This window comes from Salarias fasciatus, chromosome 11, assembly GCF_902148845.1.
Source record: "Salarias fasciatus chromosome 11, fSalaFa1.1, whole genome shotgun sequence".
NCBI classification, from domain to species: domain Eukaryota; kingdom Metazoa; phylum Chordata; class Actinopteri; order Blenniiformes; family Blenniidae; genus Salarias; species Salarias fasciatus.
Window position 1 is genome coordinate 2284422 of NC_043755.1, and position 27686 is coordinate 2312107.

A 27686-nucleotide genomic window follows, 5' to 3' on the forward strand; every position below is an offset into this window, starting at 1 on the left:
TCGAACAGAAGCTCAGCATGCACTGATCAGCTAACCAATAAGAAAGTACTGAAGGATTCAAATCTCAACTAAAGGAAACTTAACAAAAACAAATCTATATCATACACAAAGTATCAAGGCTGTCACAATATTGTTGGCTTTAATTATTCTAAAATAGATGATCTGATGATATACTGTATAATCATGTATCAGTGAAGATTCTCCCTGACTGCATATAGTGCACCAAGGCTGCTTTCTAGAAAGAATGACCAGATGACTTGTACAGTGATGCTGGGGGGGGCGGCGGCGGGGGGTTGGGGGCATTTGTTTGCATGTTTTAAACGGAAGTTTGGTAAACACTTATCTCTTTCCCTGATTCATTACATCCTGCAGTTTAACAGATCTGTGAGGGACGAGTCAATTTCTCTATGCACAACAGTCTTCCCCCCCCCCCGTTTTTTTTTTTTTAATCCAAATGGAAAGAAATTTTCTCTTATTTAAAAAAACAAAACCTTTCGGTTTGCAAATGAATTCAGTAGCCCTGCGTTAAAACACTGAATTAGAAGGTCACCTCAAAGTATTTCTCTAAATCGATTAAGAAAGCGAGAGTCAGTATAATCCTAAAGAGGATCTTCACACCGTTACATGCAGAGGAGAGTGCAGAGAGAGACTTGTTTTTAGTGGTCGACGGGAAGTTGGCAGACTGGATGTGCTGGCTCTGCGCGCCTCTAATCGAAGTTGAGCGGGTGGCCGTCGAAGTGGGTCAGCACGTGGTTCTCGAACACCTTCTGGTCGCAGTCCAGCGGGAACTGCTCGCTGCACATGGGGCAGATCTTCCAGTGGCTCTCCACGTGCTCCTCGAACTTGCTCTGGTCGTAGTTGGGCGGGAAGATGACCTCGCAGAGTGGACACCGCTTCATGTCCATGCTGGGAAGACGGAGGAGATGGTTAACAGGCGGGGGGAGGGTGTGCGTCTACTGCGACGTAGGTGGGCTGCTGCTTCTAAACACTGAACACAGGTTCAGCGATTGCGGCGCATGTGGAGAACGGTTACCTGGGATCAAAGCAGAAGGCGGTCTGTCCGTCGTTTACAAAGGGACTGTGGCTTTCGATTGCTGTGGTCTGTTCATTGGTATTTCCCTGAGAAGCGGAGACAAACATCTTCAGTTACGACGACATAAAACTGTCCGCACACAAGAACGCGAGCCGACGGTTCCCCGCCGCGTCTTACGTTGTTGTTTTGCTTCTCCTCTGACTCCTCGTGGCCCTCTGGCCGGCTGTGGTTGCGGGTGGGCTGGATACACACCACGTTGCTGTCCCAGGAGGGCGGGCCGACTGGGGGCAGTCTGAGCGGCTGCTCGTCTGAGAACTCCTCGTCGGCCTCGTCTGCGGGGAGCGGCGGGAGAAAAGCGGCTGCCGTTAAGAAAGGCTGCGCTGCGCTGGACTCTGCCAGATGTTTGCACTCGGGTCTGGTTTGGCTTCACGCGCAACACTGGCATCGCAACAAAATACATGGAGACGAGGACATGCTGGACCGCTGTCCTCAACCAGACTCACAACATTCACAGTGCTGAGAAAACACAACACAGTGCATGCCGGATTACTGTGGTGGAGCTTCTAGCAGCTCAGCGTTTCCCTGACACATTATGAAACGGATAAAAGATGTAAAACAGCAGAATCTGTTCAAAGCGTATCAAGACTCGGCTGTGTGTTCGGTGCTCATGAGGAGCATTGATACTACTAACACTAAAGGAGCACCGACCTTTAGAGTCGGTGACGGAGTACGGGTTTCCGAACTGCAGCTTGCTGGGGCTCTGAGAGACCAGCAGGGGGGTGGGGGCGTCCTGGGCGTAGGGGACCGGGTACTGCAGGAACAAAGGCACACTGGACTGGAGGTTCTCCAAACTGCTCTTCTCACTGCCGCCCTGCTCGGCCTTCTTGCTGCTGCCGCCTTTCTGGACGTCCTGGAGGAAGAAACGCAACAGAGTCAGACCGATGGGACCCTTCAAACAGCCACCGCCTCTCTGGTCACTTTATTCATCGATGTTCTTATTTGCTAGTTTGTGAAGAGTTCAGTATACAGTCTTTCCTTCTTCCTACGTCTGAGTTTAGATGTTCTGATAACTTATTTAATCGCCTGTGCTATCCAAGTGATTTTAGAATTTTCCCCATCTTCCACTTTGAATGTTTTTTTCCATGTTTTTCAGGAAGGTCTCACTCACATTCACGGCACCGCCACAGCAACTGCTTCAGTCTCTCCATAAAGCCACCAAGTCGCTGATCTCAGTGGAAGCGGCAGCCTCTCAGACGACGCGTTCGCTTTAATAACCTTGAAGCCGCCACTGACTCAGATCCGATTTCCGCGCCTCCCCGTCCGATAAGGCCGGCCGTACATCACCGCTCGCAGACGTGAAGCCGAGCTGAGAACTGGGTTTCAGTCTCGCTCACACAAGCAGTTTAATTAGCACCCTAATTAAAAAAAGAAACTGTTTTCCTTTTCAAAGGGAACGAGACTGTGTTTTATGGATGCTACTCGCAGACGCCAAGTTAATTTACAGTCTAAACCTCAAATTGGGTCATTCGACTCCTCTTGACTGTAACTCCATTACCTCCAAGCAATATTTTAGGCCAGTGAGGACCCTGACTACGACCCAAAGCAATGCAATGGAAAATAAGAACTCATTTACTTTGCTTCTACAATTAAAAGCATATTAAACGCACACAAACCAGATTGGGGCAGAGGTATGGGACATTTCAGGGGATTTTTAGAGTAGCAAAGAGACGATGACGGCTGTGACTGACCCCCTCCGGTTTGTCCTTCTCCTTCAGGAGGAGAGTGAGCGTGTCCTTCACCTCCTTCAGCTCGCGTCCCTTCTCAGCCACCTGGCTCTGAAGGAAACACAACAAATGTAAATATCGCCGCTCTCGAACCATCATCTGCTGCCGATTGAAAAACGCATCAATGAAACGCAGACGGAGTTTCACCTGCGACTTTAATTGATCGGAGCCATAAAAGGCTTCCCTTCGCAGCCGCGCTGATTTATGTACAATTGTGCTCAAAGCAAAACAACCTGTTTGAATCCCTCCGAGACATTAAGCAAATATCCGCCTGACCCGAGCCAAGCACGGCATTAGCCAGGCAACCAGAGATGACTCCTGAGAGCCCGGCTTTGCTTGTCTCCAGAGCCTGACATAAACAGCAGTAAAACGTCGTCTCGCGGATCGGCCCGCTCATAAACAACAATGTCAGAGCAACTGTTTTCAAGGGGAGCGATAGCATCAAAGGCTCGGTGCTTGAGCTAGACCAGCCATGCACAGAGGTAAAAAGGCACGGGAGAGTCTGAGGACAGCCTGAGCTTCTCTGTACCGACCTTGTAACGGTCTTCCTCCGCTGCCAGCTGCAGCTTCAGGGTCTCGTTGGTCTTCAGTTGTTCCTTAAATTTGGCCTCCATCTTGGCCAGCTCGTCGGCGAACATGCAGCTTCGCTCTTTCTCTTCCTGCGGAGCGACAGGCAGTGAGCGGGGCCAGTTTGTATCAAACCGCATCATGTGTTGTGAATCTGTAGAGAGATGTCTCACCATCAGCATCTGCTTGCATTTTCTGTACTTGTCGTTCCTGTCGGACGCCTCCCTGCTGATGCCTTTCAGTTTCTCCTGGATGATGGCCTCCAGCATGGGATCAGCAGAACCTGGACTCCCTGCAAGGTTTTTCCATTGAAAACCAACATAAGACGCGCTGCTGTAACCTGCTGAATCCAATCTGAGTGCAGTGGTTAAACACCGAACGCACAATTTAGGATAATGAGACCAAAGTACCTGGCACGGAAGTGTCCGGACTCACTGATGCAGGGATGGCTGCGGCCTCTTGTGTTGAGCTTCTCTTCAACTCCTGCTGAAAACAGAGAAACCAAACACAAACTTACCCAACTAGTGATAAATAATGTCACAAGCAAGCTAAACTCTCACATGAGTGTGGAGGCTCCAAATATTAACATAAAATGCATGTTAGTGAACATAAACAAAATATAATTTCAAAACAGGCAACTTAACATCTCATCCTGACAAACTTAATGCAAATACAAATAAGCTGTTTGGTTTTTGCTGATCGTTTCAGATAAGAAATCCCCAGCAGGAAATAAAGGGGAAAAACAACCTCCAGTATTTACACTGGAAGCAGAGAAACTGCAGTAAAAACATCCAATCAGGGACTAGACCATTTTCCTGATGTAAATTTTAAGAAGGAATCATGCTACAGAGTGGAAGAGTTCCATGTATATATACACACATATATATATATATATATATATATATATATATATATATATATATATATATATATATATATATATATACACATATATACAAATAAAATAAAAGGCATTGACAGCACTTTTTATCTTGTAAACATAAAAATAATTTAAACCATAGGACTCACATATCCAATCTCTAACAGGCTTCATATCGAGATAAATCTGACTCCTTAAAAGCCTCTAGCTGGCTGTTTTGTTCTCTTTGGATACCAAAGGCCACAACTAGTGTTTTATTTTTATTGTGAAAATACACATAATTCCCACATCAAGCCAAAAAATTACAATTCAACCTGAAATAGTGTGTGCAGCATGTGAGCTCAGAGGGAAAGTTGGAAGAGACTTTAAGACTTGCAGTTTTTGCTGATCTGCTGGTGCAGAAGCGTTCATCACTATGAAGTAGGGATGAACAGTATCTTTCCCCTGCTGTATGAATAATTTAGCAGTGTGAATACATACACAGGGCTGCCGCTGGACATATACCACCCCATGCAGCTCGTGCCCTGAGCTCTGGACTCTCGGGTGGGACCTACCCCTTGCTGTTCGGAGAGTTTCAGCACTTGTTTTTGCAGCCGCTGGCATTCCTTGTATTTCTCCTTGTAGTGTTCGGCAGCCATGTGCAGCCGCAGCTTCAGGTCGTCCACCTCTCTCTGCAGCTCGGCGACGGCCGCGGGATCCGCCGCAGCTTCCTCCTCAGCTTTGGCCTGTCGATGTGAAACGTTACAGATCAGACGTTAATGAGACGACATCACTATGACACTGCAGGCAGAAGGGAAATCCCTATTAAAAAAAATAAATTAAAAAAACACATTTTGTCAATGAATCACTAGAATCATTAACCACGTTTTAATACTGAGGGGTGCCATTATATTCAGCAGATGACTACCGATCAATAAAACACAGAATTACAGCCTCCTTTAAAGTGAGGAGCAGTAAAACCCCATGAGGTAGAAACTTTCTCTTCAACTCTCTACGCAACCTATTAAAGGTCTAAATGTCTTCAGCAAACCATGGCAAGACTGCTGAACAATTATTTTATTGTTATATTTTGCATATAAATCTAAATGTTTCCGTATTCTGATTTGATATTTAGGATATTATCATCATTTTCAGATATTAGTTGAAGAGAATTTTCCTTTCATTTGCTAATTATACGATTTTGAGTGTCAAAGTCAGATTAAAAAAATGTGTAATTAATGTAGAATATATGAAGAGTTCACTGAACAAATTACAGGAAGATAAACTTTTCTTTCGCATTCTAATTATTTTTGAGAGCAGTTCTGGAATGATTATGAGATTTTCCAGACTCAAGCGGCTCTCTCAAGGTTGATTATTTTCTTTAATAAAAGTACTGCATATTAAATGTGTTATTTTGACTGAAATGAAACCGAAAATCCTGCCACAGTCTGCGGTCGGCATCCTTACAGCTTCCTGCTTGGCCTCGGCCTTCATCTGCTCCACCAGGCGCTCCAGGCGGGCGCACTGGGTCTGGGCTTCGGCCTTGGCCTGGCGGAGGGCATCGACCTCCAGCTTCATGTGGTACAGCTCCGACATGGTCCGGTCACGTGCGCTGGAGGCGTCCCGCAGCTCGGCGGCCAACAAGGAGGACTGCTGCTGGTTGGCCTGGAGCTGCTCCTCCTTCTGTCTCAACTGCTCTTTCAGGGCTTTCATTTCTCCCTGTCAGAAACAAAACACAGTAAAGGTGACTTCTAATGCAGCACATGTATCCTATTATTGCCCGTTACGTCATCAATGAGGTAAAAAGAAAGAAAAACAAGTGCTTTGTTTTCATAATCTGGTCAACTTTCATTTTGGAAACCTGTAAATAGAAGTGTTCATACCAAAGGAGAAACTTTGGCCAGGATCTCTTTGTACTGCTTCTCTTTCTCGTTGAGGCACGTCTGCAGCCGCCCCACTTCCTCTTTAAACTGGGCAATGGTGTTTTCTTTGTTTACATCCACAGACTTCAGCATCTGCAGCTCTGCGCTCAGCTTGGTGTTCTCCAGCTCCCGGTTTTTCAGGTGAATCTGAAGCGCGTGCACACACACACACACACACACACACACACACACACACACACACACACACACACACACACACACACACACACACACAATTACAAAAGATAAAGTTGTTGACTTTTCCATAATTGACAAGAGATCAATCACAATTCTACATGAAATAATAGATATAAAAAAGGGACCATTAAGTTAATTTAGCACGACCTCAATTTTCAAGACAGACACTCAGATTGGAAAAGAAAGTTATCCTCGAGTGAACGAGCGCCACGTGAGGGCGAGGGTTAAATTAGGTATGGCTCTTTGGCTACATTACTGTGGCGACAGTGCAGTGTGTGGCGCTCCCAGTTCCTGTGCAGCGCTCACCACAACAGAGACACACAAACACCAGACGGCCCGGAGGACGGAATAAGGCATTCCCTGTTTAGACTTAAACGTTGGGCAAGGGTATGCAAAATAATCCCCCAAGTGAAAAACAGGAAAGAAACTGAATTTTTTTTAATTACAGACTGCAAAGCTGTCGCTAACTTAGCAGTCCACTGCGCCACTGACACCATGGATGTGTGACTGGAAATGATTTAGCCGCTTCCTGCTTGGACCTCCAAGTCTTTATTTTCCACTGATCTTTAAGTGACAACTGCATTTCTTTCAGGACTGCCACAGAACGAAGTATTTATTCAAATTTCCATATTTTGAGAGAAGATATTTGTAAACTTTAACAGCGAATTTACCTTGTAGAGCTCCTTCTCATCTTTTTCATTCTTCAGATGGGATTCCAGTGACTCCTTCTCTGCAGTGAACTTCTTTAACCTGTCCTTGAGGCTAAGCACAGAAAAATAATCATTTTACATCTCACAGAGTCATTGTTAAAAAATGGAGCAGTAAACAAAAAAAAAATACTGTCTGGATACTAAATGAAATAAATGCTGAACTTTTATTTGTGAAACTGCAACAGGATGTTTTGGAATTCAACGATTATTGAATGTTTGATTTAAATCTGTGAACTTCTGCAGCTTCAGTATAAATAACTTTTACTTTCAGCTGCTTTGACTCAATCACTGGAACGTTAAATGTTCCTCTCTAGTGGTTAAAAGATGGAACAAGCCAGTTTTAAGAAATGATTACCTCTGACTTATTAAGACGGCATGAGAAAAATAAAGTGAGTTGCTACCAGCAGTCCAGTGAATGTGCAGCAGCCTCTTCACTGAAAACTCACCTGTCCAGTTCGGTTTCTTTCTGAAGGCCCTTCTGTGTCACACCGATCAGATCCTCTTCCAGCTGTACGACTCTCGCAGTGGCCTCCTCTAGTCTCGTCTTGATCTCCTCTTTCTCCTCCAGCAGGGCCTGTGAAGAGTGATGTACCTCCTGGGCGAAAAGAAAAAAGATGGTGTAAAATACCAAACATTTGTGATTAAACAGCTGTATTCATCTAAAATCTTCCATGACAAAATAATACTAGTGTCTAAATTTTTATGTCCTTCTTTGACTCCAAATTCATGTAAAATTAAAATGTTGTGCCTGTAAATCAATGTGAACATTACAACTCAGTGAAGAGTTCCAAAGTTGAAAGATCACATCAAAAAAAGGAGAAAAAAAAGAGAAAAATCAAAACTTTTTTTTCCCAGCAATTTCTTTATAGTCTGAATTTTGGAATCTTTATTTTCACACCACATAAAAAAAAATCACATAAAAGTATAGTCATAAAATTAACAGCCATGAAAATCTGTAATCATGCTTTCATCTGAAAGTCGTTTTGAAACTCGCAGATTTACTGCAGAGGACGACGACGTGAATTATTACTGACTATGCTTTTAGGACCTAATGTTATGCTATAAAAAGTGGAATTACAACTCTGATAATACAGACATGCATATCTGTCAGAGGGTGATTTATTCTTTCAGTGTATCTCTGCAGGCTTGGACTCCTTCACTAGGGGGTGCTAAAAGACTGTTCAGCCAATTAAAGAAAGTCCAGAGAGTCACTGAGAAAGAAGACTATCACTCATACACTTATGTGCTCCACAACAATATTAAAGTTTAAAGAGGGTGTTCTTGACTGGTTTTAAGAGTGGCTTTGAACGCCGGCTGGGCGAGCTCGCCGCTTACTTGATTCTCTCTCCTCAGCTGGGCACACGTCTCTTTCTCCTGCTCACACTCCTTCTGCAGACTCTCCTTCTCGGCCTCCAGCTGCTCCTTCTCCTGCTGCACCAGCGACATTTTTTTAAGCAGCTCATCTTTCTCTCTCTGGGCTTCCTCCACCTTTTGCTGCAAACGAGAATAAAAAAACGAAGATAGCAAAAGAAAATCAAACCTCTTGTTTCTTTGCATTTCAGAATATCATTGAAAAGTTAATGGGTCCCCAGTTTGACGATAGCTTGGTTTCAATCTGTGACTCTAAATTGCTACAGGAGTGAATGTGAGTGTGTCAGATGGACACTCATATAAACTAAAATGCATATAAGTTTGTTTTTTTTTTTACATTTCATGTATGATAACTACAGCCTGTGTCTAAAATGAATGGGAAAAACATCTGATCTCATGGGACACTAGCTTTGATTTTGGTGACTCATAAGCTAAAATGATACAGAATTTAATTAAAAGATTAAAAAAAACCATTTCAAGCATATGGAAGCTTTACTATTTGAATTCAGTTATGGAAATAATTGCACTCCTCCAATGCAATCAAATGTTTTGAGATTTGTCTGTATGATGCTGCTCAGTTGGAGAGACTTTTTCCTCAAACGTGACTGAAACAGGCAGAGCTGGACATGAAAGTTAAAGAAGACGCGTCAACGCTTCTGAACTCTCTGCTGATGCTCAGGCGGACTGTACCTCCAGGAAGCCGGCCTTCGTGGTCACCACCAGGATGTCAGAGTTACATTCATCCTCCACAGTCAGCAGCTCGTCCTCTGTCGGGCTGTTGGCGCGGAACTGGAAGGGCGTGCTGGCCCCCCGGATCTCCCCTTTGTGGGTCACGTAACAAAACTGGTAGAACTCGCCGTCGTCATTGGGCACATAATATCCTGATGAAGAGTCACAGCGCAGGCAGCGGGTTCAACGCACGTGATGGGGAAGCGAGAGGAAAAGACAATCCTAAACACCTCTCGGTCCAAACACGTTTATCTCAAAGGTTGAAACAAAGAAGTGGGAAAAACAGGCAGAAGTAGCTGCGATGCAGAAACTGAGTCATCTGGAGCACACATTGCATATTTGTCAAGCCGTTGATCTGAATCTGAAAACAAATCAGATGTGTCTTTCTTTCCTTGGTATCAGTTTCCATGACTTTAAAAGAGTGGTATAAAAGAATTTTAAAAAGAACATAAACTTCAATGTCGTTAACACCAGAAAAAAAGGTCCATGGAAAAGTGTCTAATTACAATCTGTCCATTGACTCAGTATTAAAATGTTAACAATCCTCCAAACAGGCCTCTGATTTGTGGTTATTAAAAGGTGTCAAAGTTATAGAAAACTATGCTATGATCTTACCCTGAAAGACCACTGTTCTGTTGACTGCGGTGCCTTCCACATAGTTCTCAGGAAGAGGCGACCACAAGAATGTGTAATAGTCCCTCGCTGTGCTCCAACCAACCTGTGAGACATGGAGGGGAATCCATTCAAGCAGACACGCTCACCACATCAGTGTGAGAAAACAACAATGAAGAGCGAACTGGGAAACTTCCCCGAATCCACCGAGTGTCACTTCCAACTATCTCCCTCGGATTTATTACAGTAATCGTGAGCTTTTTAATCTATGTCAGGATGATAGTGTAGGAACACGCCCACTGAGATGTCTGAAGAGGAATTATCATCTGGAAACCACTCCTGGTCACCATGTGGCCTGGGCCTTGTCATGAACAAGCCCGACTGAGGAAATGCAGCTACAACTCACTCCTAACAGGAAGAGGGAAATAGGTGAAAATTTTATACATAGGCGACTTGAAAATGAAAACCAAAATGTAATTATACGTATTTTATGTGTTGTTAACTGATGGCTGATGAGGGGGAAGTGCAGAAAATACATCCATAACTTCAGACTGGTGCCATAAAACTGTCAAACAAAATCAGTGTCACATCCAGCTGGCTGGTTTTTGGTGAGCACTCGCAGGCACACACATGCATCCACAACATGCTCGGCAAAACTCGCCTATTACACCAGACTCTGCCCCAAAGCGTTATCATGTGGTGAGACTTGGGCATTACTTAAAAAAAAAAAGTTACGTGCGAAGACAAGTTACTTATCTTTTGCGCAGTTTAAAACAGGTAGTACTTCCTTGTTTTGCAAGGAAAGCGGCTTGTTTTCTCAAATGAGTCCAAACAGCCTACAGCTCCAATACTGCGAGTGTTCATCAGAGCCAGAGATAGAAGGCAGTGGTGCTCCAAAACCCCCAATTGTTCCCACTGCAGCTCCAGCCTCCAGCAGTAAAGAACAGGAAGCAATTAAAACATGCACCTAGTTAGTGAGTGTCATTACTGAAGGCTAGCCCTCACCAGTCCACTCATTAGAGTTGGAGAGGTGGTGGGTGAAAGCTCTGAGAGGAATTCACCACCGACTGGTCTGCACACTTAAAAAAACACTGGACTGGTTACTAAAATAATAACACGCGCAACACCCATTGCATTTACAGAACATCGAAGAAAAACCCTAACTGTGTTAGTTTGACTGAAACTAGATTGAAAAAAGTACAAATAAACATAATTGAGTTGATCAAGTCCTTCATGTTTACAGAGCCGCCAGACGGCAGCGGGGCGAGGTGATCTGCACATCCTGATACGGAAGACAAACAGCACGTAGGAAGACAAACAGAAGAAACCTGGCGGAGTTTGTTGTGAAGGGCAACACATTTCAATCTGTCGCGCTCTGTGAGACTGACGAGTTGAAAGGGTGCATATCACCGTCTATCAACATAGCAGCATAATTCCAACAACAAATGGATTAGACAAGCTCCTAAGCTTTGCATGCTAAACAGAGCCATCGATGGAATGAACGCTCCAGTTTCCACTTGACTTTTCTGCAACATTCCAACAGAGTCGTACTTGTGCAAGAAAACTGAAAGAGCCTGTGGTGATATGGCTGCAGGAGGTAATGTATTGTCCGTGTGCCAGTCAGCCTGTTTGAATTCAGGAGTGACTTGATCATGAATCACGCAAAGAGGTTGTGCTCAAAGACAGGTTAATTATAAAGCTGGGTTTGCTTTCTCCTAGGCCACACTGACAACCTGTCCCAACAACATTCCTGTATAAAGGCAAGCTCACAGCTCAAACGTTCCAACAACACAGGGTCAAAGGCTGCTTTTGTGCACACCACAACAAAAAATCTGTCCCACATTGATTTATCTTCAGCACTACATTTTGTCTGAGCACTTTTTTGCACAGACTGTCTTGCAGGAAAACCATTTCAGCAAACTAAACCTTTTTTAATGTCAACAACAACAACTATAATATGTCCCTGAACTAGTCTGATGACAACTGTGCATTCAGAGCAAAAAAACAAAAAAGAGATGACACTCTATATTCCAAACAATAGAGGGAAAATTCAGTTTCAACCGAGTTGGATTCAAAAGCAGCTAGGAGTGACTCATGGATCAAACACTGACGCATTACCTATCCAGGTATTTCTCTGCATACAAGTAAAAAAAAAAGCTTGGCAGCAAGCGTCTGATCTGTCATCACTGTCAGGAACATTTACAAGATTTACTATTGAGCGCTCAGCCCCTTCCAGTCAAGCTCTGTAGTTTGGAAACTCAAAGAAATTAGTGATTTAAAGATCTATACTGCCAGTTGGTGCCTACCCTGCGGCTAATCGCCATGTGATGTGGTATCCAGTTACAAAAGAGTGCTGAATCTAGGATTTGAAGAGCCTGGAGAAAATACCTGATCCACCTTCTCTATCCTAACCTGACCTCAATTTTGACTGAGTTTGAGGGAAAATCCTGCGCACTAAGAATCACAAGCATCTGACATAGGAATCATCAACACAAAGTTTCCCATCTGCAGACTATATGAAATGATTTCACAGCACACAATTAAAAGTAAACCATGAAACAGATGTATTCTGACCTCCACTTCATGTCCAAAACTAAATCATTTTAAACTAAATCAATGTGTATGAAGTCACACGTGACTGCATGCACATTACTTGATACACCAGTTTATCAAGCACACGTGCACAAGCCAGAGTAATCCAATACAACAATCACACAACAAGGCACGTGTATTTGAAAATGTGGGGTGGCGTAATGTCTGTGTTCTCAAAATTAGTCTATGTAATGTTTGAAAGAGGAAACACCACACTCTTCACCCTTCAGATAAATAGCAATATCGAAAACACAGATTACTACATGCTTACAGGCCTGGTCCGACCAGCAGACACTTGTTCTTGAAACCAAGGAAACATTTTGACCCTTGCATATCAATATCAATGTGGTTTGTTTTTTTTTATTTTCATCTCAGTCACCAAATATGCTTTAGCTGGTACAAATGTAGAAATATAATGCAAAAGCAAAGCTATGGATTTCTGATGATTATCCATTCCTTTTGTTTACATTAAATCCTCGATACATGTTAAGCAAACAGAGAAATCGTGGGGCGAAGATTTTTTTTGATGTGTTGTGATTTAGTCCCAACTTTCCATGTCATCCCCGGTAGATGAGGGTGTGTTTCTCTGAAACAGCCTGAAACCATTCACAATTCATTGCAGATGAGGCTACAATGTATTGCTGCCATTGTGCTGGATTTTAACATGCTTCAATAACAAGATCCATCTGGGACACTCCATCTTGTTACAGAGGTCAGAATGTTCCACTCCCTTTGCCAAGCCCATTTTTTAAACATGATAATGGCTCCAGCTCAACGCCTCTCAGTCTTTCTTATAACTATATTAACACTTTGTTATAATCTTTATTTTTTATGTGTGTAAATATAACGTAATTACACTCAATTGTGTAAAACAGCTTAATCTTGTCTCAATCAGGTCTTGGCAGAGATTTCCAATTTTGACATCACATGAGAAGGGAGTCATGGCTCTGAAATACGAATCAGATATTTAAGAGACAGCAAATTCACCTTTCATGATGACACACTCAAGTTATAAGAATCACAAGTCTCAACTATTCCTGCGCCACATACTAAAATATCACTGTGTCTATTTTTGTGCCTGGTTCAAAGCTTTTCATAGCACAACAAGAGGGTTTCTCACCTTGAATATGCCAACCCAGTCCTTTGGATGTGGCTTGATGAACTGTGTCAGGGTATAGTGACACTCCAGGGCCGCATGGGGCAAATAGCTCTTCCCCACATTCTGAAAAATCACGTGGGCAAAGTTTGATGTGTCCATGTCGTTGCTTGGTAAAGTCCCGTCCAGGAACACTGTCGTAAATTACTCAGCAGTGACTGTACAGGAAGAAACAACAATGGAGACATTTGCATTTTAAATTTGGACATAGTCAAATGAGTGCACCAGTATTTGTGTGGAGTCTGCTGTTGTGTCCCATTTGCCTCCCAAAAGACTAAGTTGCTTCAAAAAACCCAAAGAAGTCACATGACGGGCAAGCTTTCAACTACGTCACAATGTATTAGTTAAATCACGCAACACACAAAACAACCGGTACAGCAACAAGATTATGGTATTTGCTATTGTTAACTCTTATACAACATTTTTGCCAAATTTATACTTGAATAAAAAGCTGTCAGTCAGCACACTGTGTACTCATAATGTCGTTTATGAGATCCTCTATTAAAAACTGACCATGAACTTTTTCTGTCTTCTCTTGGAATTTCAGTGAAGATTAGAGTCAGTCAGGATTAGACTGTTGACATGATAACAGAGGATCTGAATAGACTGTTGTAATACAGAGTAGTTTTACGCGACTGATGAAGTCTTACTAACTGTAATGTAAAATGACTTTTCCCTTAACATTTTAAATATTTTCAGTGCTATATGTTTTGCTAAATGCCTTTTTTCCAAATCAACACTCTGCAGCAATAAGTGATTTGTAAAAGATAAACAAATAGTTTGGTTGTGAGAATACTTTGTTTTGAATTTGTTTTGCTGCAATTTGACAATCCTATATTTCGTGATTTAGCCATTAGATGTGACTTCTTTGTTATAATCGTGCTTCATAAGGTAGGTTTGTGAGAAATATATAAGTACTTAAATAACCCATTTACAATATAAAAATGAATTGAATTTTAACGACATGACAAGATAACTTCACACTGAGTCCAACTAAGTGTCAACCATTAAGATGAAGAAGATTGTATCCAGCTTATATATTACACAAATATTCAGATACGCACTCGTCATCGAGCAGCAAACATTCATGTAAATTAATAACTGACAAAACACATGAAAAAAGGTCTATATCAGGTGGGATTTTTGATTTGGGCCTAAACTGATGTATTTTAGCTCGACGTAATTCGGCCTGTAACCATCAAAACACTCCCAAATATCTCATTACAGAACTATCATCAACAGCAATAATAACAATCTCTACCTGATGCTTAATGATGACGGATAGTTGGGTAAAAGTCTGTGGTTTTCGATCACACTGTCTGAAACAAGCTTCGAGGCCTAAAAATGAAAACTGCGATCCTATCAGGCTAACGTAGCTTGGCGGCTAGCTCGCTAATGCTAGCTTCGTACTTCGATTACACGTTGATAGCGAGGCTAACCGGCCAGAGAAATGTTTAACCCCCCGAGCGACATATTCACTCTAGGTTTTCAAATAGGTTACGTTTCACCTCGCCCCGAGCACGACGCCCCGGACCGAAGCGAAGCAGCCTGTTTGAGTCGGGAGCTGTATCAGCTGGAGGACAAGGTTACAGCTAACGTAAACACTCCGCACGGTGCGACTCCGAGCACATGTCGAGCGGCCGGGACCGTCACTTCTTCAAATCTCAGACACATTGATTCGGATTAAGAGTGAACCTACCTGGCTGACATGCCGTATCGAAGCTAAAACCCAAATGTATAACAGAAACAATTGTTGACGCAGTTCAGTGCTTTCCCGTGTCCTCTTCCTGGAATAATAACAATACTGCGTCACTTCCGGTGGAGACTTGGGCCTGCTTCAGAAACACTGCAATACTGTAATAAACCCAGAAACAAACAGTTAATAACTACTATCACAGGGTGAATACACATCGTGGGGTCATTGTGGTTTAAAGATAATATTTTTCAAATGCTTCTTTTTCTATTTGAATATGTTTTATCTATCATTGCAATCATGGGTGGATCATGAAAGGGGCTGTCCCCTGGGCTCTGACCTCCCTAGCAAAAGTTACAAAACATAAAAATTACCACTGATAAAAAAAAACAAAACACAAACAAAAACAAAAAAAAGAAGCAGCCAATTATTCATGATCACACGATTGATTTTTGATCATTTTATCTCACAGTGGATGAATGAATACTTTTATGTGCTTCCATCATTTTGTTTCTTATTTTGAGTGTTTATAATCTCTTAGTATTCATTTTATGGTTCAGTTGGTCAATTTGTGTCCGTCATGTATATGTATATACATTTATATGCATTTCTATGTGATTCATTATATCTGCTGTTTATCTTATAGATGGGATATAACAATTAGAATAGAATAAATCAGAATAAAATTGAAATATTAAATATTAATATGTGCAAGGTTTAAATAAATGCATGGAAATTGATTTACAGTTAAAACACAACAGTTTGAGCTGCTTAACTTGATTGATATGCCGATTTTGCATATATTGCATATCTGTTAATATTTTTTACTTAAACTGCTGCCCCCGCGACCTGGTCCCGGATAAGCGGTAGAAAATGGATGGATGGATGTTAATATTTTTTCATTTGAATTCTGTGACTGTGTTGTTCTTAATGTTCAACATTCTTTGAACAGGATTGCTAGATCCACATCCATCTTCTTTTAGCCAGTCTGCCATGTGGTTTAGGTCACACAAGGGGCCGTAAGTCTTATTGGGATTATTTCGATTTGTTTTAAATCTATTTGCCACAACATTTTGGCTTTTTTTTATGAAATGTGTCACATTTGTTGTTAAGGATAGGTCTGTCTAACTCCTTGTTCCCCAGGGTATATGCCCAATGAGTCTGTTCTGTGGACTGCAAGCAACTGAGCCATACATTCCAACTCTGTACACAATTCATCACTCCATTCACTTTTCACCTTTAATCACTAGTGTTTTTTTTTTTAAATATGTGGAGCTACACCATTACAAGACGCCGTCAGTTTGTTTTGTTGACTGGCATATACTCAAAGTTAACCTGTCTACCACACTATACATCAGTGTAGCCTTGCATCCGTCCAGCTTTTGGATCTAATCCCAGCTAACAAAGGGTGAAGGTAGGGCACACCCTGGACAACTCATCACTCACACACAGAGCAAACACAGAGAGACAGGCATTCACACACACACTCATGTTAACATCAACAGCAATTTAAAGAAATCAGTCAATTTCATATAGGCATGTCTTTGGACTGTAACAGGAAACCAGAATACTCAGAAAAAATAACCAGGCATGTAGGGGCCTAACATGCAAACTTCACACAGAGAGCTATGCCTATGAACCCACAACCTTCTCGCTATAAAGCGAGAGCATTAACTACACCACCACCATGCAGCCCTTAATGCTTGTGAACACAGCTGACAATACTTATTTACTTATGTGCAGTTTTAAATTGAACTTCCATTTCCTGTATGCCACCAAATTCACACTCAATTCACTGTTTGTTGTCACAGTCCTCATGGTAGTTGTCCATTATTACTTTTAAATCTGCAGCTGTCAGCCCCATTCTGAAGAAACCTGGTTTAGACCCCAACAACTTCAATAACCTCTGCCCCATTTCTCACCTTCCCTTCATCTCCAAAATCTTAGAGAAAATTGTTGCCTCTCAACTCCACTCCCATCTCACCCACTACAGTCATTATAAACGTTTCTAGTCCGGTTTCCGTCCCCGCCACAGCACCGAATCAGCACTAATAAAGATCACAGATGACCTTTTAATGGCAGCTGATTCCAGTTTGATCTCCATCCTCATCCTCCTCGATCTGAGTGCAGCCTTCGACACCGTTTCTCACTCCATCCTGCTCAATACACTCTCCTCCATTGGCATCACCCCCCTTCACTGGTTTCACTCCTACCTCACTGGCCGCACTCAGTTCATCCAGCTCAAGTCCTTCACCTCTCAGCCCTCCCCCGTCTCTTCTGGTGTACCCCAGGGTTCCGTCCTGCGGCCCTCCTCTTCATCATATACCTCCTTCCTCTCAGCAACATTTTCCGGAAACATGGCATTAATTTTCACTGCTACGCGGATGACACCCAGCTCTATCTCTCCAGCAAACCAAACTCCACCCTCTGTATCTCTGAAATCAAATCCTGGTTTACCTCAAACTTTCTTAAATTAAACAGTGATAAAACAGAACTTCTTCTTGTTGGCACCAAGTCCACACTCTCCAAATCTAACAGGTTTTCCCTCATTATTGACAGCTCCACAGTGTCCCCCTCCCCTCAGGTGAAGAGTCTGGGTGTCATCCTCGACAGCTCACTTTCTTTTCACTCCCACATTAATAACATTACTCGGTGTGCATACTTCCACCTACGTAATATAAATCGCCTCCGCCCCTCTCTCACCCCTCAGACCTCTGCCATCCTGGTTCACAGCCTCGTCACCTCCCGCCTCGACTACTGCAACTCAGTCCTCTTTGGTGTCCCCCACAAATCTCTCCATAAGCTCCAACTGGTCCAAAACGCAGCAGCTCGCATCATCACCAAAACCTCTTCCTTTCACCATATCACCCCCGTCCTCCAGCAGCTCCATTGGCTCCCTGTCAAAGTCCGGATAATTTTCAAAATACTTCTGTTTACATTTAAAGCCATCCACAATCTCTTCCTCCTCTACCGATCTGATCTCATACATGTTGCCACCCCCTCACGTTCCCTCAGGTCTTCCTCCTCTCTCCACCTCTCTGTGCCCTCCACCCGCCTCAGCACCATGGGGAGCAGAGCATTCAGCCGCTCTGCCCCCCAACTCTCTCCCACCTGACATCCGCAACATTGATTCTCTCCCTCAATTCCAATCCAGACTCAAAACTCATCTGTTTCAATCTGCTTATCATCTGTAGCCTCAATCGCTCTTTTTAGTTTTCTGTGTCATGTTGTCTGTTGTTGTATTTATTTGTAATGTGTTTTTAATCTTTATTGTAAAGTGTCCTTGAGTGCCCAGAAAGGTGCTGTGAAATTAAATTTATTATTATTATTATTATCGGAACACTGTTCCACATTTGCATTTGCACATTTGAAAATAGTCACCTCGTCATGTGTTTCCCACTGTTGTAAATTGGTGGTATTATTTTATTGTATGAATTATTTGTATTTATTATGTGAAAAACTCAATTTTTACAAAGTCTTATCTATCTATCTATCTATCTATCTATCTATCTATCACCCAACTCAGTATTACAGCTGAGTTCTTTTTATTACAACTATTTTTGTGCTTGTTGTCCCTATATGACTGTGTAATTAATTATTTGTATACATCTGATTGCATGTGTGCAGGGTACAATTTTTTAATATATTTTATATCAGATTGAATTAATCTTCATCTCACAGTGATTAAAAGTACTTTTCCTAACAAGCATGAAAAAAACAGAATTTTAATGAGCTACTCATTAATTTTACTTTACACTACCAAACAGCTGTTGACATCCAAAAGCAGGCAGTGCAGGACACTTGCTGTAAAACGAGCCTCCCACTGTCATACCTGTCCCACTTATGGTTGTTCAGAGGAGCTCATTTTATCATTCTTTTTGTCTTCAAATTTTGTCTGTATTTGCATGACAACCAGTGCTGAAGTATGTATTTTGATCTTGTAGGTAGGGCCTTTAAACAGTTATAACTGTTTTCTAGGATGTCTTGAAAAAATAGGGAATAGCAGCAATGACAGCAATTACTTGTTTTATAAATTAAAATGTTTCTTTTATTTTTTCATTATATTTTATCCATGAATAGACCTGCTTTTAGTTCAGTTTGTCATTTTGATTATTTAAAGAACTGAGTTCCGTTTCCAGTCTGCTTTCTAGAGTTGATTCTGTGTACACTGGGATTATACAGTAAATACTCTGTGAACCCTCCCCAGTATCTGATTGGATGAAAATGTCTGAAGGGGGCGGGAAAACTGTAAATATCTCTTACCTGATTGGACGAAGCCGCCGTCATTACAGTACGCATAGTGACGTCAGGCGTCAGGTCAAGAGGAAAGAAGCATGGCCGCTGTGTTGAGAGGGTCTCGGTTCCTGGTGGGGAGCTGCTGCAAGCATGTTGACTTTGCACTTGGTAAGGAGAGTAAACTGACACCGTGCCCGTGTTATACGACTCTCTACACCTTCTCTAGAAACCCGAGTTGCTCTTTGAACACCCTTTGTGAATTGAAAAGCTAGAGGATAGTCTGAAATATTGTGAGAGAAGTTTAAGTTACTTTTCGGTCCGTGTGTGTTCATGTGTGTGTTCTTGTGTGTGAGTGTGTACTTTCTACGACTCTTTACTGTACAGCATGCTTCTTGTTTGGTCGACAGCTTGGTTGAGTTTATCGTTTATGATGTTTTAAAACGGGTTTAAATGATCCCCACATGATCTTTGCTGCGGGTTTTTCCTTTGAGGTATGTTATGTAATGAGTGTCACCTCCACTTTGGAGAAGCAGTGGAACCTATGGGAAATGTCAGAGGAGCTTCATACTAGCATACTATCACTTTATTACCAAATTCAACCCGCTTTCAGGCCGGTTGTATCTTTACTAAAACCCAAGAGCAGGCATGGTGCTGCAGTGTTTTGCACCACCTCAGAGAGATGATATCTAGTGTGATTTTGAGCTCGCGGTGGATGTATGAGGTTTGCACGACCTTCCTGTGCATATGTGAATTTCTCCCATTCCAAAAAACATGTGCTTGGGGCTGAGGTGACTCTATTTTGCCCCTAGCTACGTGTGTGTATGTGCATGTGTGGTTGTTTGTGTTTGTCCTGGGATGAACAAGTGATCGGTTGGGAGTGTACCAGTCAAATGTCCCTCAGTGAACTCATGTTTGAGCACACAGTGAAAAGCAACCTTTGATACAAATAGATTGTTTCACAAAGGCCAAATTCAGTTGAATTCAAAATGTTTGTCCTACCTCTCGTCAAGTCTGCATGTTAGAATTTTGACGCTGTTCAGCTGTATTCTAGAGTTTCATGTTTTCTTGCTCAAGGAAGTATAAATGTTTCAATTTGGTGGGTTTTAAAGTGTGATAAACTGCCCTGCACCCTCCCACGCATCCCGCGAAGCATCAGGGAGCTTGAGATGCTCATTCTGTTTTACCTTTTCGAGAATAAGTCATCCACTTTCTATGCTGCTTTTTCCAACTTAGGGTCACAAAAGACTCAAGCTTATTTTCTTACTTAGGAAAACTATTGCCATCAAATTAATGGACAATGAAATCAGTTATTTCAAAATGGTATCGAGGATGAAAAGAGTAAAAGTTTTCATTGCTTATGGATGCCAACAACTTTACAGAGTAATATCTTTTGATGGAAATGACAAAACGGTCATTTCCAGGAGACAAAGCTTTGTGCTATGCCAAGGGTTGAGGTCTGGAGGTTACCACGTGGTTCAAACCCTGCAAATCACAGATGTCAAGCTGATCTTAGTTCAGTGGCCACATACAACCCAGTTTCATCTTGAGGGGACCGAACCAGTAAAATGGTGCCATAATAACATTTAAATTTAAACTTGAAAGTTTTTCTTTGCTTTGGCATAGATTACACATGATCACAATGTCTATATTTTCACAATTAAGACTACAATCTAAACATGAAGCCATTTTAATGAAACGTTCCCGTGTAAAATATAGTGAAACTTCCTAAAAATATCTCCTGTAGCAGTAGCATTATGCATCTTTTCACAAACTCATCCTGACAGCATGTCTTTCAGATTAGTTTGCTAATTTTCATGACAACATCACCAGTATCTCAGCTCAGATCTCAGTGTTTTGTTGTCTCCATTACTCATACAAAAAAAAAAGTGTTTTTAAAAAAGTTTTTTTCTTTGAATGTTTTTTAATTAATTTTCCTGGTGGTTTGGCAGGCCAGATTGGAACCTCTTGTGGGCCAGTTTTTGGCCTTCTGACCTTTTTTTGACACTCGTGCTGTAAATTGAGTATTTCAATGCGTGTCAATTTTCACCCTGTGTTTTCTCTGTATAATGATCCAGGTTATTGGTTCTAATTCCTTTGGCGTTTATTTTCTAGTCTCCAGAAGATCTATGGCGTCAAAGACACAGGTGGGCTTTGTTGGTCTTGGAAATATGGGAAACCCAATGGCAAAAAACCTGCTGAAGCATGGATACCCAGTCATTGCTACGGATGTGTTTCCAGAGTCTTGCAAAGATCTGCAAGAGCTGGGCGCTCAGGTAGTGCAAGCTGAATGAGTTCACTTCTTTCTGCATACTGATTTCCTCCTTACTCCTCTCTTCTAATGCTGTGATGTTGTTGTTTCTCAGATTGTGGATAATCCTGCTGAGGTGGCGGACAAGGCTGACCGTATTATCACCATGCTTCCCTCTAGCCCCAACGTCATAGACGTATACACTGGACCCAATGGCATTCTCAAGTACGCACTGCTCTCAGACTGCGTGGCTGATAATGGCATGCACCTTCTCTAAATTCAACACACTCTGTCTTTCTCAACAGGAAGGTAAAGAAAGGCTCCCTGCTTATTGACTCCAGCACCATCGATCCTGCAGTTTCCAAAGAAATGGCTGCGGCTGCAGAGAAGATGGGGGCCGTTTTTATGGATGCACCAGTATCAGGAGGTGATGTCTTTCACTGTGTAATCATGCTTTTCTGCAACCACAAAAAAAGAAATAGCTCAGATTTGTGTTCCTCATCTCTACCTTAAGAATTAGAAGATGCAAGAAGTTTGCCAGAAGAATAAAAGTTAACTCTGCATCGTGCTTCAGCAATTTAAAACTGAGGGTAGGAAGCTACTGTGTGGCCTTCTAACGCCACTGTCTACCACAAGATGATATACTGAGTCACTCCAGGATCCAGTGCAGGGAAGCGCTATTCATTTAACCAGTGGGGCCATATGGAATACTAAGGATTATTACCTTTGTTTGCCCTCAAATTTAGTGCAAACCAGTGGCTTTACAGATAGAAGGCACATAAGTTTTAACCACACTCATAACTTGTCATTGATGTCTGTCAGCTATTCATTGATGGTCAATGAGCCCAACTATTCCCAGGTCCGATCGAGTGACTTCTCAGTCCAAAATGTCAACATGAAGCAGGTGTTAAAACTCTGAGTTGTTTAGTTTTTATTGTGCAGTAATGAAAACCTTCAGGCAGCATCTTTTTTTTTATTGTCACATCTCAAGAGCCAGACTCGGTATTGTCAAAAGCTGAACAAGAAAAAAACCTGAAACTGCACCTTTTTTTATGTGACAAAAACAGCGTGTTAAATTTAGCATTTCTGTAGTTATCGGATGCTTTTATACATTATTTTTTTTTTTTAACTTTCGAAGAAGTACATTCAAATCTTTGTGTCTTAGTTTGCAAGTGCCTTTGAACAAAAACATCCCAGCATGGGTCTTAAAGCTTGACATCACCAATAAACATGCAAATAAATTAAACTGGAGGAGGTCTAAAAAACAAATCTGTGACACATTGCTTTTAAAAACTATTGCAATGAGGCAGAGTTATTAGGTTTTTGCCCCTATTCATTAAAATCCTGAGTCACAGACCGCTGCAGCATCAATCTGCTGCTAAGTTTTTCTCTTTTGAAACAAACATGGGAACAATTGATGTCAAACAAATTTCGGTTTTATGTGCTGCTGGCAGTATTTCTGTGTTTGGTTAAGTATTTAATTTTTGCTGTGTGTATTTTGTGTTTAGTTAAGTTGTTTCCCATATGCATCACTTTCCTTTTATTGGCCGTATTTCTTGTTTTTGCAGCTCATTTCTACATTTGGTTTTCTTGTGTCACTTCGTTCTTATCATAATGATGTTTCTCAAGTTTTTTCCTAAACCACTCTGCAATATTACACTATTAAAATGCAGATTCATCGACATCTTCATTCATTTTACTTGATGTAACCGAGCAAAAGCATGTTTAAAAGTTTTATTGAGGAAAGTGAAGTGTCGCAGTGTGTGAAAGTGTTTGCTTATTAAAGTATCAACAGCAGCCAGCAGTGAAGGAAGAAGAGGAGCAACATCAGTCGTCTAGTTGCAGAACTCGCTCTGGTTTTCTTTGGGTTCCACACAGATTCACAGTTTGTTTGAACTTGGCCTCGTCAATGTCAAGACAGCCACTTTCTTCGAGTCAAAGTCGCCCTTTTTTTTTTTTTTAAGTCTGGCTCTAAAGATTACTAATGATTTATACACTTCCGTCCCATGGCAGTGCACATGGATTAAACTCGCCCCGCTGTCTCCCTTGAACTTCTGTGTGCGGTGGCGGCACTTTAACCGGTGCAAACCCGACTGCGTGTCATACTTTGATACCGCACGTCAGTCACCAGCCCCTTAGAGCCTAAATGAAACGGCCCGAACATCTCCGGTCGTCTCACAGTAATCAAAAGAAGTGGCAGTGTGGTCGAGGCCGAAACTTGAAAGCACATATGGAGAAGACGACATAATTGAGACAGCATGTGTCTCGAAGTAGTTTTCTTAGGTTGATGCAGTTGACAGAATGGCAATTTGACCCTTGGGGAAAACTAGTTGATTTACTCATAGCGACAGTAGAGGTTGGTAATGATCAACTATAGTGAAGGAAGAGGTGAGAAATGTGTGTCAGCAGGAATTTTTTTTACTGGGTGAAATCTGAGGAGGAGGGTTGAGTTTGAAATGTGACGAGCAGACTTCAGGTGAAGGCTTCGCTGAAGTGGAGACGGACTCCTACATGTTCTGGTATGCTTTAACTGAGAAAGATGTTTTAATGAAGGAATTACATTTGAGGAAAAATACACGTTTATTCAGTTTTTCATCCCTGAATTTGACTTTTTTTTTGCTTGGCGAGGGTTCATTGTCTTAATTTCTTAAAGATAGAAAGTACTTTTTTTTCCCCGCAGTGAACGGCTGAAAGCTTAAACCTCAGCTTTAGAAATATGAACCCAATTGTTCAATCTTGTGAATTTACAACTCTGGATTTCTTCTATGTGGAATTACAGCTCTTCAAGATGGTTTTTGAATCCCTTACTCGTGCTTCTCTTCTACCTCTTCCTGTCATAACGTCCAGCTCAGGCTGCGTTTCAACCCTTTGAATTGAAAATGCTGCAGGCAAACCGCTCAGGCGGATTAGGGAGGGGAAACGCTTTGCACCCATCTCGGCCACTCCGCGTTGGCTTCCTGTAAAGTTCCACATTAATTATAAGACTCCGTTGGTTAATTTCTTGGCAGCCTTGTTAGCTTCCACCTGGTTTTGGTCGATTGCTAAGAAGCATCTAACCCCATGTGAACCTGAATGCATCCTCAGACGTACCCAGAAATGCAGACACAGCTGTTTCCAGATTCAGGAAACAATGACTGAACTTTTTTTTTTTTTTTTTTTTTTTTTTTAATGAGCAGAGTGAGATCAGACCATATAGGTTCATCTGGTTTCATTTATTTAGCATAACTAAATTATTTTTTCTTTGTCTTTTTTTTTTCAAACTCTTTGTTTTATGTTTCAGACTTGCAGAGAAAATACTTTATACTTTATTTGAATTATTTTGGTCTGATAATGTGCTTTTCCTATAAAGATAAGTATAAACACATTTTCACTCTAAAATCATGAAGTCTAATTCATGTTAAAGTGCACACACCTATTTTGTCACTTTTGTGGTTGTTTGCAGGTTTTTTCTCCCCATTAGTTTTTCGTGGTACTATAGAATGTCAGAGGATATAAAGACTCTCCTTTATAATGTCTGTAGTGTGTTACTTTACTCTCCAGCTGGTTTTACTCACAACATGTCTTAAACATTTTATGTTTAAAGGTAGAAATATAGTGAAAGCACTTTGGTTCCTGGAGAGCTTGAACGGACTTTTCATGTTCAAGAATCTGTATTTTACTGAAACTTGAACGTAAATAAAGCCTTGCTAACACAACCTATTCAAACCATGCCCTGCTTCTGCTAATCAAACAACAAATGCAGTTACTTTAGAAAACTATTTTTGATTAACAGTATTTATTTTAAGCTCAATAATCTGATTATATTCACTTTGTTTATTTGACTTGAACTTGAAGCATGCGTAACGTCTGCGTGTCTCCCCCCCCCTCCCAGGTGTCGGCGCTGCCAGCTCGGGTAAACTGACTTTCATGGTCGGAGGAGCAGAGGAGGAATTTACTGCTGCCAAAGAGCTGCTCAGCTGCATGGGAGCGAATGTGGTCTACTGTGGTCAAGTTGGAACCGGACAGGTGTGAGCAGAAACCCATGTTGGCCAGGAACTGTCTGAATGGATTTGTAATTCAGATTGACTGCGTGGTTTCATAAGTGGTTGTGTCTGTAAGCCATTATTCAGCCGGTTAATGTATTCTTCAATTGACTGCTTGACTTATTTACTTACAATTTATGGTCTTCTGCTTTTGCAGGCTGCTAAAATCTGTAACAACATGCTCTTAGCTATTGGAATGATTGGGACGTCAGAAACGATGAACTTGGGAATCAGGTGACTCAAACTTCTTTCTGCTCTCGCTGAATTGATAAGAAACCATCATGATGTGAAGCTAAATGTTATTTCTATTCCCAGACTTGGCCTGGATCCAAAACTTCTGGCCAAAATCCTGAACATGAGTTCAGGCCGGTGTTGGTCCAGCGACACTTACAACCCGGTGCCGGGAGTCATGGAGGGCGTCCCCTCGGGAAACAACTACCAGGGAGGCTTTGGCACGCAGCTCATGGCGAAGGTCCGCTGACAAATCTTGGCAGCACAGATATGATTTTGTGGTTGTAAAACTTACAGTTTCCTCTTAGTAATCTGAAGAGACTTTACTGTTGAAGGTTGTGTTATTTTTGGACCAGACAAGATAGGAAATGTATTAATTCTGCATGAAATAACCCTGCTCTCGTTTGTGTGTGTGCGTGTGCGTGTGCGTGTGCGTGTGTGTGTGTGTGTGTGTGTGTGGGCATGCGCACACTTGTCTCATATATTGTGTATTTAATAGTTATTTCATTGACAGTGTTACAATAAAGAGCTTCTATGTCGGCCATAATACTTAAAATAATCCGTTGAGCTATTCGGCAGTCGTTTACATGCCTTCTGAAAGGGACCAGGCCCCGAATTATTACAACACAGAGCGACGCTCTTTGGTGTGTGCGGACTTGTGGTTTTGGTTTCAGAATTTAATTTTCAGTTGAGTCGGCTCTTCTAATGTATGTTTGCTTTTCTCCGTCAGGACTTGGGCCTCGCGCAGAACACAGCCACCAACACAAAGACCCCGGTCCCGCTGGGCTCCCTGGCCCATCAGATCTACCGTATGATGTGCGCGCGCGGCTACGCCAGTAAAGACTTCTCCTCCGTATTCCAGTTCCTGCGCGAGGAGGAGGGCCAGTGAAGTCCGCCTCCACTCCGTCCACAGCCTTTTCTGCCATGCCCAGCCGTGCACAGGACTAACGTAGCATAGTCAGGGTGCGTTTCACCACAGGGAGCTCTTTCTTTTTCCCCGAGGTGTCGTGAAAGAAATGAAGGCCGGAGAGCTCCCCACACTGTGTGACAGCTAACGAGATCTCCTCTCTCTCTCTCTCTCTCGTGAGAAATCACGCATATATTGATATAGATTTTTAGGGAAAGAAAAGAAATCACGAAACACTCCGATTGTCAGGTTTTAGGAAATGTTTGTTCAGCTCCCCGGTCACTGTCTCTGCAGGCTGCACCACTACAAACAGTTCAGTCTGTCACATATTTATCATTTGTTTGTCATTTCTTTATGCTGTTGTTTTTTTTTTTTCCTGTTTTTGTTTTTCTCTGGTCATAGGGGACATGACTTTGGAATTGTTACTCTGTGTGTCATATCATTACTGATTAATAAATAAGGAAAAAAATTTGCACTTGTGTTAATTGTTGACATGAATGACTTCACTGTCCTCATTTTCATGTTTACTTGACATTAAATGTTTACATACACATAAAAAGAAGATTGAACTTCATTTTTTTCAGTATTTTTGGTTATTTGTCTCTCAACTGATACAGAAAGACTTTGGATGAACTTTTTTTTTCTTATTTTTTGGAAATCCTGAACAATTGTATGCCACAAACTTTCATCAAAATGAAGCCAGACTGCAAAAGCAGACGAAGAAAAACCCTTCCTGCTTCATACAATGGCGATTTAAATTGTAAATGAGGTCTGTTCAGCTTGGTGCTGCACATATTTTACTCCAGTCAGTCTGAG

The 27686-nt window shown here is 41.9% G+C and overlaps 2 protein-coding genes across 7 annotated transcripts; one reads left to right on the forward strand and one right to left on the reverse strand.

Moving 5' to 3' along the window:
- Positions 1 to 168: 168 nt before the first annotated feature.
- tax1bp1b (Tax1 (human T-cell leukemia virus type I) binding protein 1b) lies at positions 169 to 15370 on the reverse strand. 6 transcript variants are annotated; one of them, XM_030102518.1, is made up of 18 exons: positions 15233 to 15370; positions 13498 to 13691; positions 9789 to 9891; positions 9135 to 9325; positions 8409 to 8567; positions 7520 to 7668; positions 7035 to 7125; positions 6127 to 6312; positions 5711 to 5962; positions 4819 to 4989; positions 3795 to 3867; positions 3558 to 3676; positions 3351 to 3476; positions 2782 to 2868; positions 1742 to 1943; positions 1211 to 1365; positions 1034 to 1119; positions 169 to 906 (listed from the first exon to the last, which is right to left on the reverse strand). In XM_030102518.1, exons 2-18 carry the CDS (start codon positions 13633 to 13635, stop codon positions 708 to 710), a joined length of 2487 nt encoding a protein of 828 aa, XP_029958378.1. In that variant the 5' UTR covers positions 13636 to 13691; positions 15233 to 15370; the 3' UTR covers positions 169 to 707. The 6 variants fall into 6 exon arrangements, with proteins under 6 accessions (XP_029958378.1, XP_029958374.1, XP_029958376.1 ...); XM_030102514.1 differs by having other exon boundaries at positions 3795 to 3870; XM_030102516.1 differs by having other exon boundaries at positions 4819 to 4992.
- Positions 15371 to 19538: 4168 nt separating this feature from the next.
- Positions 19539 to 27332, forward strand: hibadhb (3-hydroxyisobutyrate dehydrogenase b). The gene is made up of 8 exons (XM_030102563.1): positions 19539 to 19630; positions 21575 to 21735; positions 21826 to 21935; positions 22016 to 22137; positions 25582 to 25715; positions 25890 to 25966; positions 26048 to 26204; positions 26694 to 27332. Exons 1-8 carry the CDS (start codon positions 19561 to 19563, stop codon positions 26850 to 26852), a joined length of 990 nt encoding a protein of 329 aa, XP_029958423.1. The 5' UTR covers positions 19539 to 19560; the 3' UTR covers positions 26853 to 27332.
- The last annotated feature ends 354 nt before the right edge of the window (positions 27333 to 27686 follow it).

Excerpts from the sequence above, each read along its gene's own strand:
- hibadhb (XM_030102563.1), top strand. The coding sequence starts at position 19,561 with ATGGCCGCTGTGTTGAGAGGGTCTCGGTTCCTGGTGGGGAGCTGCTGC. Across the intron at positions 21,736-21,825 it reads TGCAAGAGCTGGGCGCTCAG|ATTGTGGATAATCCTGCTGA; the intron begins GTAGTGCAAGCT and ends GTTGTTTCTCAG. Across the intron at positions 25,716-25,889 it reads GTCAAGTTGGAACCGGACAG|GCTGCTAAAATCTGTAACAA; the intron begins GTGTGAGCAGAA and ends CTGCTTTTGCAG.
- tax1bp1b (XM_030102513.1), bottom strand. The coding sequence starts at position 13,635 with ATGGACACATCAAACTTTGCCCACGTGATTTTTCAGAATGTGGGGAAG. Across the intron at positions 7,669-8,408 it reads AGCTGAGGAGAGAGAATCAA|GAGGTACATCACTCTTCACA; the intron begins GTAAGCGGCGAG and ends CTTTTCGCCCAG. Across the intron at positions 1,366-1,741 it reads CTCCGTCACCGACTCTAAAG|ACGAGGCCGACGAGGAGTTC; the intron begins GTCGGTGCTCCT and ends CGCTCCCCGCAG.